This window comes from Pagrus pagrus (genome assembly GCF_965226575.1).
Source record: "Pagrus pagrus genome assembly, chromosome: 13".
Classification (NCBI taxonomy): Eukaryota; Metazoa; Chordata; class Actinopteri; order Spariformes; family Sparidae; genus Pagrus; species Pagrus pagrus.
In genome coordinates, this window is record NC_140197.1 from 5,514,020 (window position 1) to 5,527,322 (window position 13,303).

The 13,303-nt window shown below is 40.2% G+C and overlaps 1 protein-coding gene across 4 annotated transcripts in view; it reads left to right on the forward strand.

The window, feature by feature from the left end:
- LOC311268010 (syntaxin-binding protein 4) overlaps positions 1 to 13,303 on the forward strand; it is an 82,136-nt gene that overhangs the window by 46,350 nt on the left and 22,483 nt on the right. For all 4 annotated transcript variants that reach the window (XM_084371329.1, XM_084371330.1, XM_084371332.1 and 1 more), the window contains exons 9-11: positions 1,099 to 1,205; positions 3,809 to 3,950; positions 4,470 to 4,542. In XM_084371329.1, coding sequence (XP_084227455.1) covers positions 1,099 to 1,205; positions 3,809 to 3,950; positions 4,470 to 4,542 — 322 coding nt within the window. The remainder of the gene's footprint in view (positions 1 to 1,098; positions 1,206 to 3,808; positions 3,951 to 4,469; positions 4,543 to 13,303) is intronic.

Below are 13,303 nucleotides of genomic sequence, written 5' to 3' on the forward strand. Positions count from 1 at the left end.
GAGCTGGCAAGGTTCATTAAGTGTTTGCGTGAGACTAATGTCATGCTGTAAATGTCCTGCCCTTATCATACTTAAAACACACTTTCTACACTTGACGAATGCAACATGCAACATTGTCTGGGCTGTCATTGGCCTATGCTTCCAAATATTTACTAATGCTAGCGGCAAGGCTTTTGGGATGACAGTGGTGGTGCTCAGTCTACCACTTTGGTCTAGACTGAAATATCTCAAGAACTATTGCCATTAAATTTAAGACATTTTTTGGTACAATCATACATTCAGCATGTTATCATTGTGGTCATGTTAGCATGCTAATGTTTAGCTCAAAGCATCACTCTGCCTAACTGCAGCCTCACAGAGCTGCAAGCATGACTATAGACTCTTAGTCTTGTTCCTTAAACATCCATCATTATCACAATTATCAGAACTTACACTAATTCCTAATAACTAACACTTCCTAATTAAAATAGTTGTTTCTGAGGTTTTGGAGTCACTTTAGGCTTTAAATGAAGCTCAACATTCCCACAGTTTCTATTAATGATGATAATAATCGCATTATTCCATCACCCCAGACTGGAGTAGCCATTAGCCGAGCAACATTAATGTCTGAATGCCTACAAAATTAATGTTAAAGCAACTTAACACATGGCAAAACTTATAGCTTCTATGTTTGAAGTTGAGTCACGGACAGCCAGGTTTGATCCCTTCTTGAGCTTGTACAGTAATTGGTTGTTGTTGATAATGTAGTTTGTAGTACACACTTCCCCAAGCTTGTGCAGTTACCAGAGTAGTCCATGAGTAAAATACATACACTCCTGAGCAGAGTCCAAATGTAGTTTAATTTAATGGGGAGAGATCAGTGGAAACACACTTACCACACGACTTCCTGCTGTGAAAAGTTAGATTGTGATAATCCTTGGCCATGTGCGAAGATGCCTGAAAATGATATTCTCACACACAACCAGCCCAGTGAGAATACAGTGTAAATCAAGAACATTCACAAATTGTATGTAACAGAATGAGCCATTATGGAAAATTCTGAACCAATGTGGTTCTTCATCTCAGCATGACTAAAAGCTCTGTCTCCTTATTATGCAGGATGGACGTCTGAGGCCTGGAGATCAGCTCATTGCCATTAACAAGGAGTCCTTGATAGGTGTGACCCACGAGGAGGCCAAAAGCATGCTGAACAAAGTCAAATTCAGGTGGGTGGCGCATGTTGATCTTAATAGCTAATTCAGTAACTCAAAGAGAATAAACTCTGTGAATCTCTGAGGAGACTGTGATGTTCTTCATGAGAACATCGCATTTTTTAGGGTTTTTGGTTGACTCTTGACTAGGGCTGGGTGATATGGAAAAAAATCACGATTTTTTTTTTTCATATCAGTCTATAGATATACAGTATATCACGATTTAAATCAAATCACTATTACTGTTAAGCTTAAAGGATAACTACCGTTTTTTACAACCTGGACCTTACTTCTGGCAAAATATATGATCATTTACTCACCCAGATAACTCTGGTGTCATTCGGCGTCGTTCGGACGAAATTGGATCCAGTGTAGCGCCGATATATCCATATAATGCGAGTGACGGGGCATCGACACACAGCCTCTATATAACGCATTATCTACCATGAAACTAGTTCATTTCACTAATATTTTGTTACGATATGCTAGTGCTATTCCCCTCGGAGTCCGGGCTCATCCGTTATCAACATCCGGGGTCAAACTAGCAGTAGCAGCTACAGGTAAACAAGCCGGGCTGTCGCGGGTGCGCGCGCAGCTCAGAGACGACTAGAGATGTTCCGATACCATTTTTTCCCTCCCGATACCGATTCCGATACTTATGCTGTGGGTATCGGCCGATACGAGTACCGATACCGATACCAGCGCGTTATAAAAAATTATATATATCATACTACGCCTGCATGACTGTAATATGATTATCACTGTGGTAAGGCCTGGCTCAGGTTAAACCCTTTGTAAAACATGAATGAATACAGCAAATGAAAGCCATTTATTTTTAAAAAGAACAGTATAAAGCCGAATTAGCACAGCACAGAGCAGACAGGAAGTCAGACACGAAATAATAACATGACATCCGGTTAATTTTCAAAATAAAACACTCCGTGTTGATACAAGCACAAAAACCTCAAATAAGAGACAAATACAAGCTCTTCTTCTAATCCTTAAGTCGGGAACACGTCGTGTCATTGTGTTTATAACACATATATATAACTGCGGTCGTGCGTGATTATGTAATCATAGCGGGAATTCCTCGGTTTCGTAACTCCAGCTGATCGGCGGAGCTGCGCTGTGGCGGACTCAAAACACAGCTGGTGGGGGTTGTCGGACGAGGACGACGGAGCCAAACGGTACCGGAGCCGTAACGCAGCGGACACGTATCCGGTAGAATCTCGGAGCTAACGGAGCTAGGCTAATAAATTACGTGGTATCGGATCGGTGCCTGGACTCCAGTACTCGCCGATACCGATGCCGGCATTTTCGGCAGTATCGGAGGCATTTCCGATTCTGGCATCGGAATCGGAACAACTCTAGAGACGACATCTTCCAGGTCAGAGGTAGTAGATCAACCTACAGACCCCGGATGTTGACAATAGACGAGCCCGGGCTCAGAGGGGAATAGCACTAGCGTATCATAATAAAATATTGGTGAAATGAACTAGTTTCGTGGCAGATAATGCGTTATATAGAGGCTGTGTGTCGATGCCCCGTTACTCGCATTATATGGATATATCGGCGCTACACCGGATCTAATTTCGTCTGAACGACGCCAAATGACACCAAAGTTATCTGGGTGAGTAAATGACCATATATTTTGCTAGAAATAAGGTCCAGGTTGTAAAAAACGGTAGTTATCCTTTAAGAGGCCATACTACAAAGAAAATTTGATTTGCACAATCCTCTACATCACCAGAATTGGTCATTCAATTTGTTGATGAAGGTTCTCAGTCATCCAGGTCATGGTAATTCTGTATCGTAGTGCTGTATTGTAGGCAACTGGACTTCAATTTCTTGAAGACGTTTCACCTCTCATCCAAGAGGCTTCTTCAGACTCCTGCTGTCCACTTACATCTGAAGGAGAAAAATAATTCCTTTGAGGACAACAATGTAAGCATCTTGGCCAGAGAAGACAGGTGGCATATATGTCAAACTGGAACAACCTTCTTTGAACAGAGGAGGTGGACTACGACATTACTCATCACCCACCTACAATGCAGTACTGAGCTCCCTCTCCAGACAGCTTAACAGCCATTCACACCTGGGCTCACCTAGCCCTAGCAACCCACATGAAGGCCGGTTGGGTCAACGACTCACAAGTGGCCCCAATGACTCTGAAACTCAGAGCTCACACGTGTCCGTAACGACTCTGTAAGGACACTCCCACACAGAGTTTAAAAGCCTGCAACTCCCGTCCAGCTAGTTAGAACTGAAGAAGCCTCTTAGATGAGAGGTGAAATGTCTTCAAGATACTGAAACACGCCCAGTTGCCTGCGATACAGCACTTTCAGTCAGTTCACTTCAGTCATTCAGTTTGTTGAATGTATATTTTTGATCTGGCAGATTTGGTCACATTTTCAGAAGACATATAATAAATTCATTACTGAACCAAACTTCATGAATATTTTTGTCACAAAATAGTATGTGTTCCACTCATCACAGAAAAATAAGAGTTGTAGAAATCATTGGAACTGAAAACTGCAGGATATATACGTTCATTACAAGTGCATGTAATATTTTGACCATGACCTATGACGCTGTATTTGTATTTATTATGGCTCCAGCCAAGACAGTGCAGTGGAGATAGCCTTCATCCCAGGCAAAGGACTTTTTCCAAGCAGCACTTCTCTGCACAATGGGATCCAGCGGGCTGCCAGTAACAACTACAACTCTGGACGTTTAAAAGTCCACATCAGATCACCTGAGGTCAGTTATGCTGCTCGTTTTAGGCATTAAAAACATACCCAGTATGTCAAGGTTTTTTGGACATTATGTCAGAAGTTCTTTTAACATATAATCAGTTAATTTTTAAAATGGAATTTAAATTGCTTTTAATCCTGAAATTCCATGTCAAACGTTTAAAATGTTTTATTTTACTTGAATTAATTAACTGTTAATTGAATTAATATATTAACAGGTTAATTAGATTGTCTTATACAAAGTAAAAGTGTAAAACTATTTTGGTGGCACTGTCCAGCCTCCACACTGATCTCCATTCTTTAATGTGCAGCTGTTGGAGAATGATTTTTTTAATTTTCCAGTAGAATAGCAGTTCACTATTATCTCAAAGATCTCTGTGACCTCCTGCAAATCAGACCTGTCCCACCAAAGCAACTACAAAACCTTACCTTTGGACACCTAAAATCTGGAAAGTGTAAATATTATCATTTAGTTTGTGTGTCAGCAATTATACACTGTTTTATTTGTTTTTTCCCCCCCTCTCAGATATGTGCTGAAGAGCCAGCCCCAGTGTCCTCATCTTCTCCTGACATCTGCCCACCAGACATTCATATTTCAGGTAGAATACCTCCCTTAACACACTCTCTTAATGTCTTTTGCTTTTCCTCTGTCTGCTGAGACCTGCGTAGATGTGCACAGTGGTATTGGTAGTACTAACATTACAGTGACTCATTTTATTCATAGCAAACAATAAAGCCTAATATAACTTAGGACAACAATATTTTTGGCAATAGTCTGCTTGTGTTAGTGTCAATGAAATCCACGAGGAGACCTAAAGCAACAATCACTGCATCCTACAAGTTTTCAGTGTGTAAGCAAAATTGTGTCATAGGCTGATATATCAGTGAGCCACCCAGTATTGCACAGGGTGACACGTTCCGTCATTACCATGAACACACACACACACACACACACACACACACTGTATTTTGACTCAATCCCACATATACTGTCCTGCTGCTGGAAAAACTCACAAAGCTCCAAATGTGAATTAGGATTAGGGTTAAATATTTTTATTGACAATGACAGAAATATATATTATCCTGGCCTTATGCTCTTATAACAAATACAATTATACAGTTTTGGTCAAAAGTTTACATAAACTTGTAAAGAACATGTACATCATGTCAGTCTTGAGTTCCAATGATTTCTACAGCTCTCATGTTTCTGTGATGGAATGAGTGGAACACAAACTACTTTCAATAATGAATTTATTATAGGTCTTCTGAAAATGTGACCAAATCTGCTGGATCAAAAATATACATACAGTAATTCTAATATTTGGTTAAATGTCTCTTGGTCACTTTCACCTCAGTTAGGTGCTTTTGATAGCCATCCACAAGCTTCTGATAGTCCTCTGGCCGAATCTTTAACCACTCCTACAATCTTTTGACAGAATCAGTGAAGTTTAACCAAATTTGTTGGCTTCCTGGCACAGACTTGTTTCTTCAGCACAGTCCACATGTTCTTGATGAGGTTCAAGTTTGGACTTTGGGAAGACCACTCCAAAACCTCAATTCTAGCCCGATTCAGCCATTCCTTTACCACTTTTGATGTATGTTTGGGATCATTGTCCTGTTGGAACACCCAACTGCACCCAAGACCCAATCTTCTGCTGATGATTTGAGGTTTTCCTGAAGAATTTGGAGATAATCCTCCTTTTTCAATATTCCATTTACTTTCTTTAGAGCACCAGATCCACTGGCAGCAAAACAGCCCCACAGCATAATACGTCCAGCACCATGCCTGACAGTAGGTATGGTGTTCTTGGAGTTAAAGGCCTCACCTTCTCTCCTTCAAATATATTGCTGCTCATTGTGGTAAAACAACTCAGTTTTTATTTAATCAGTTTTCCTCCAGAAGGTTCTTTCTTTGTCCAGTTGATCAGCAGCAAACTTCAGCCGAGCTGACACTGACACCTGTCTTCCAGCAGCTTCTAATTCATTGCAGACTTGCTTTTTGGTGGTTTTTGGTTGACTCTTGACCACCCTGATCAGTTTTCTCTCAGCAGCAGGCGATAGTTTGTGTTTTCTGATCCTGGCAGTGACACAACTGTGCCATGCACGTTATACATACCAAAAGTTGTTTGCACAGTTGATCTTGGGACCTGTAACTGCTTTAAAATGGCTCCAAGTGACTTTCCTGACTTGGTCAAATCAATAATGTGCTCTTTCAGGTCAGTGCTGAGCTCCTTAGACTTTCCCATTGTAGTGTTTGTGGCTGAGTCTAATACTGCTTTTCCACCAAAATTAGCGGGTCTACACAGGTTTTTTAAACGTATGGTACACCAGCTAAAAATCGCCAATCAACCTTATTCCCACTTTTCGCATGCAAGGTCTGGGGGATAGTGGGAATAAGGTCAATAGGCCCTTCAGATAAAAACTGTGATTTTTTTCACCGACATCACGTCATGAATGTGCCGGAAACAGTTGTAACAGAAGAAAAAACAACAATAGACCCATTGTGAAAGAAGCGTCTGTAAAACGGTGGATACATTCTTTTGAGCATCACAACCCCCTCACTATCATAATTTGAGCCATTTGGTCCAATAACATTTGGAAAGTCTAAATTATTTTATCCTCATTCAAATTAGCCGAGCACTAAACCGGAAGTTAGCCAGCTTGGTCGGTGATTAAGTTATTTTCATCTCCGGGAAGTCGAGCTTTTTTGGCTTCAAACCACCACTGAGCAGCTGTCACAGGAATGAACAGGGCTCCACCTCCAACACTGTGTCCAGTTATAAAACGTCCTTGATAGGCCACATCCCAAATTCCTTCCTTATTTAAGCACCGCCACTGGATATTGATAACGCGCCATTACTTTGCACGGCATAATTTAGCTTGTTCACCAGTTCTTACGTTTAGATCAAAGCCAAGCCGAGGTGATAAAGCCCTGTGTCTACTGCAGAGTCAACTGACCCAAGTGTAAATGCAGACTTTAACATTCCCATTGAACACAAAAGCCCGATCTTAGCGAGTTTAATGGGATTTTTGACCAGTGGAAAAAGGGGTGCAATGGGTGTATCAAACAAGCCCTATTAAAATGGACCCAGAAAAGTCATCAGAATCACTCATCACTCTTTACCATCATTGTCCACCTCTCTCTCTATCATTCTATTTACCTGTATAAAAGAGTTTTACAATGCAGTTATGCCATAAAAATACTCTTCCAAGGACTATTAAACACCTGCCAAATCATAGTTGAGATTTTTAGTAGTTTGTCCTAGGAGTCCCTGAAATCAGACACATATTAGATAAACCTAGCTCATCTCAAAATGAAAATCAGGGAACATGTGCTCTCTTACGGAGATTGGGGATTAGGGGGGGAGAGGAGAGGATGAGATTTAACAGAAACCACAGCGCAGTAGGGGACCTGAAAGTTCAAAGGAATGTGATTGTGAAAAAGTTGTATCTTAACAGTGAGTGTAGCTCATTATTGTTCAGTTTTCAGCACTGGTGTGTATTGGAAAGAGAATAAAAGACAGACTTAACTAGCAAAAACAAAAAACAGTCAGGGAGAAGAAGACAGCCAGAAACTACATGACAGTTAACTGTCGTGATGGATCAGATAATTCATCCTTGGTGTTTATGAAAATCATGAGCCCATGCTGATGCAGTAGCAGCATATAAATGTCTTACAGATTGTAAGAGACATACTTTTTCCCCAATTTCTGCCTACTTCCTACACACAGCTTTTCCACTCTTGTCCTTATCTCATAATGATAATAAGAGGAAGACAGTAAATGCTGCCTGACCGAAACCAGGAATAATAATAATTATAACGGTTAGAAACAGGCAGCTAAAGTTAATGTGGGTTGGATCTTCTACTGTCAGGCAGAGATATGAAATATGAGGATATGAAGCTGGATTACTTAATTGCAAAAGAAAAAACTGACCAAAAAGGTCTTTATCTGAGATATACCAACATTCCTTGTGTAGGGATGTTGCTACAACATTTTATATTTCTGATTTTGTATTTTCAAAAAGTACATACTGTAGTATATTGTATGTAACTATATACCGAATTTTGTGATATCGCTATAAAAATCATTGCAATACCGTCTGTGGCGATATCTAACATAGCATGTGATTATTTTGCTCGTAAAGCTTGTGGATCTAACAAGGGAAATTATACTGCTCAAGAAGACTTCTCATAAGACCCGCCCCACTCTGCCTCTGAGTGGCTGGCTTCATTTGTTGCTGCAAGGGTGTCTCTAGGCTAGTTAGGAGTTAGTTAGCAAACAGGGCCGGCTGCCACCGGCTTCCCTGCAGACTGCACACTGCAGCTGTAACAGCCAGTCATTGGTCTGTTTACTGGCGTGGAAACTATGGCTCACAATCCCCCATCAACACCAGACAACCACTGAACGTGTAGTTAGGAAATAATAACTTGTCAGTTATGCTGACACAGATTTTCGGGCCTGGTAGCCTGCTGGACAACAAGAGGGAGGGAGTTTGGTCAGACCCTGTGGCCGAATGCGTGTTCTCGACTGTTCTCCTGTGTCACATCCCACTGGGTGCCCTGGCTGTCCCGCTGCACAACCAGAGAGAGGGAGGGATTACTACTGGTGGCCGTATTGTTTTGCAGTCATAAATAGTCCAATCATTCATTGCCAAAGACCGAATTAATTTAATTAATTATTTCAATGCCCCAGATACAGGGAACATACGAGTCTACCATATTAGTATACCATATTAGTTAAGTATTTAAGTATTCTGTGTCCATTATAAAATGGCATGTCAGAACATTTTATAATTAGATCTTTAAAAATGTCAACTTTAAATTTTTGGATGTGTACATTATGATTTGTTATGTTATCATCTCGTTGTTCCTGTTGTCTAGTGTTTCGGAGGCTTGAACTGGCTCGGACCATGTTGCGCAGGGCGCTTAAAGTAATTTAATCAACATAACAAAATGTATCTGATTAAAGTGTACTGATAGTGGCCGCGTTTCCCAGATTCGATCGTTCTTAAGGACTTAAGAAGGCTCTTAAGGAGGGTTCGGCTAAGAAGGAGCGCTAAGATACAGGTGTTTCCCAGATGCGTTCTTAACTGCCTTCTTAGGAGAACCTTAAGATCAAGCCAAAGAAGCTTCTTAAGAAGCTCTTAGTGGGAGCTGTCCACCGCGGTGCTGCTGAAACTGAATCAATCGATGCCAGGCAAATCGATCACCCACCTCTTTATCAGCGCATAAGTCACACACAGCACCCCGTGGTCCCCCCACGCAGGTGCAATTAGACAGCACGTCCAGTGGGGAGAAGTGCTGACGCACGTATGCATTTATGTAAACCGTCTGGCTTCGCACACGGCGACGCTGTTGGTTTGCAGCGAGAATGTGCTGTATTGCAGCCATGGTTTCTCACACGCGCGGACTTTGGCAACGCATTTATATAGAGTAGCAGGTGAAGCCTCTCTGGATGAGGTTCAGCTGAGTTCAATTAAATCTGTTCCCTTGATATCTATGAAATGCCACAGGGTTGTTGTTTTTTATGTGTAGTAGCCTACTATAAACTCATATATGCAGATGTGTGTGGAAAACTTAAACGTGTAATTCAATAAAACGTTTTTTTTTTCATCTACTATTAGCCTATGTTTCTTGCGCCAGTGGTCCGCAGCTATGAGCGCATTTCAACATTGAGCATTGTTTTATTATTTCGAAAAGTGGAGGATATAAATTTCCCTGATGCGGCTTGATCACTGAGCATTTGGTCGCTAAGAAGGCTGTTAAGAGTGGGTCAGCTCGATCTTGTCGTGTTATTAAATAACTTACATGAGTCCAACTGTAAGTTAACGTGAATGTTTTATTCAACTGATGTCTCTCTCTCTACTTCCCCTCTCCCTGGCTACCTGTCTCCTAGGCTACGGTCGCCCCTGTGATGTCATCACTCACGGACTCCGAAGTTCTAAATATCACAGTTACACCACAGATCTTACATTTCCTTCTTAGTGAAAGATCTTCTTAAGCTAAGAGCGACTCTGGGAAACACATCCTTCTTTCACAGCGTTCTTAAGAGCGCTCCTAAGAAGATCTTAGCACTTAAGAGCTTCTTAACGAATCTGGGAAACGCGGCCAGTGTCAGTTCAGGTCAGGGATTTCCTGTTGACAGTGTGTTAATAAAAATACGGTAAATGTCATTGCTCAGTTGTACCTCATATTGTTAGATTAACTAACATGGGCACATTAATAACAGGTGTTACATATTTTCCTTGGGTCCAGCTCACATGAAAATAACATACTTCTGCTGAAGAACCTAAAGACTTAAAACGCTAAAAAAAGAACAGTCATGTTATATCTGAAAAATAAAAAAGACCTTGATCAAAAAAAAAAAAAGAACAGTCAGTTTGTAGTAAAAGAGTGTTTGATGAAAAAACTGTAAGATGGTAAAACAGACCAGCAGCTCTAATGTCGAGGGTCGTCCACGGGTCCCAGCTCAAAGCCAACCCAACAGCCTGTCCCAATCCTATTGGGCTGGATTACCCGAGTCAAGGTTATTTCCTAGGTGCTGTGACCACTTAGCTCCCTGTCAGGCTCTTATTGGTTAAGCCAGTTGCTAGCCATGACAGATGTCAGCAGTTTGTGGTGAGGTGAGCAGATACAAATACTGCTTTATATCATTTTTACAAAAGAATTACATTGATTCTTGACAAACTATTTCTGTATTATATGGGAAATGTTGGGTCTCTGTAAATAAATTATTCAAGGAGTATGGTTTAGACCTGCTCAATTCGGAGACGTGTCATGAGATTACTTTTGTTGTGAATTGGCGCTATACAAATAAAGATTGATTGATTGATTTTCAATATCATGAGAAGCAAGGGTAAAGACTTGTTCTTTTTATGTCAATTTATTTAACATATATTAACTGTTTTCATAAATTTAACACTTTAACTGAAACAATAAAAAGATTAACATATGGTAGTTCATAAAATAATAATCAAAATATCAGTTGAAAACATAAATAGCTAAAACCTTTTTTAAAGACAAAGAATTACAATGAATTAAAAAATAAATAATAAAGATATAAAATATGAAAATATATTAAACAAAATAAAGTAAATACAAGAGATTGTTTGCATTTGTGCCTTTGAACTTTTTATGCCCCATTCATTCTCTTAGATGTCCTCTTGTATGTCCTCTCTTCCACATCTGTCTTTATGGTTTCTGCAATTATAGAATGCCGGAATACACCCTTTGCTGAAACATTTCCTGGAAAAGGTTGTTGCACTTAATTTTTTTGTTTTTAATGATGTGTGCCAGACTAAGACGTCTATGTTGCGGGTACTTTCAGTGTTTCTGTGGCACGTTGAACTTTGCTTTCATCTCGTCAAACTATATTTAATTGTTGTCCTCAAAGAGAGACAGCAAGCTATGGCCTTAGCTAGCCATGTTTAAGGTCCCATGTCACTTTAAGCAGGGCTGAAGTGTTCACTGGCCAAGTTGGTGAAAAAGAAGGCTACACTAGTAAGATGCACAGGTATTTATGTACTTCATGCCAGACAACATCAGTGTTTTTCACATAGAATTAATAGTTTCTTCTAAATGAATAGCATAAGAAAATCTAACTCTTTGAGGGCAGTAATTCACTTTGTAACCAGGGCAGAGCTCCACTGAACATGTCATTTGGTTGTTGTAATAGACGTCTGGCATATCATTGGTACTTTGCTCTTGTTCATTTCGAAACATTACAGGTGATTTACCTTTGTTTAAAACCAGAGATGCAACCAAATTGACCAAAAAGTGATAAAATTTTAAAGGCATGGCATTGATTGTCCAAGATCTGATAGAAACATGATGGTATTATCTGCATACAATGTGATAGATGCTCCATGTCCCCTGTCTTATTACCACAAATTGAAGGGTGTGATCCTCTCGTTATTGCCAATGGTTCCAAGGCTGTTACAAGAAGTGAAGTTAAAATTGGTGAGCTTTGTCTCAAACCATGAAAGAGCTTAAATGGTTTTGATAATTCTGCAGATGAATCAAGAGACAGAAGTTCAACCCATCTAGGAAAGTAACCACCAACCCGAAAGCACCTAAGCACCTTCAGTAGCAGTAGTCACTTGTGAGGACAGTTTTTGACTCTGTCAAATGCCTTCTCTGCACCAATTACAAGATGCCACTGTCAGGAGACCCTTCACATACTGTGCATGGACTATATTAAGTAAGACCCTCCCTAGTCTAATAGCCAATGATCTTTGAGTAGTAAAGTTTCATTAAATTAGTTATTCCTGCTTCTGGTTGGCACCTATGCTTTAACTTAAGCCTCCTCAGCCCACTGATGACATTGGGTCATACACACATATAGACATATGCACACTCATCTGCTTGAGTCGGCTGACCTTCCCCTTAAGCAGTATTCAGACCAAATCAGGCGTTTGGGTGATTAGTTTAGGGAACTGGGAGAGTATCATCATTTGGTCTGTGTACTCCACCTGGATAGTGCGCAATGTCCTGCTCTTGGCTTGGGAACAACAGTTTTTCCAGAGAGGATTTCTCCATCGACAGCAGACAAACAAACTTCTCCTCCCCTGCTTATGCAGTCTCCTGGCAGCAGGATGCTGGCACCAGGCGACATAATAGAAATGCGAAGCAATTTGGCAGACCAATGGTTGTTTGTGCATGTGTCTTGTTTTATCCTATATTGTATGACGGAATCTGTTTCATCCTGATAGAGAATGTGTCATATCAACCAGTGCTTATAAGAAATCATGAAAAACTTCCATTATAAGTATTATAGTTATTGGCTATATTTAAAGTATCACTTTAAAGATTTAGTCTAAACGGCTTGAACAACACTACTGTTGATCAGACAGTCTGATCACCGGCTTATGCGATTAACCACCTCAGCAAAAACAAAAATTCTTCCACAAATAATTTACATATTTCCACAATCACAGAGTTATTGACAAGGATGTCTTGTTTTTTGCTTTGTTTTGTTTTTGTTTTTTTTGTGGTTGTTGTTTCTTCTTGGTAATAGGCTAATGGTAGCAAGGGAGAACCATGAAGAGAAGCAGCTCCAACCAGTCATTAACAGAACAAAACGTATTTATCTTGAGGAAAGTCACTGCAGGAAACAAGACTATAGGGGGTAAATTCCAGGTTTCTTAATGTGCACAAAAGATTTGGAGTTAAATAATACACAAAAAGAAAGACAAGGAAAGCACTCCCATTTTAACTATTTAATATTGACACAGACGTTTAAGGCAAGCAGCCCTTCTTCATTGTAAAATCTTTATTTTTGGACCATTTATTACCTTAAGCACCCAGTATTTAGGTCTTAATGTGAGTTGAGCATGCTGTGCCTTATTTTTTACAAGTTG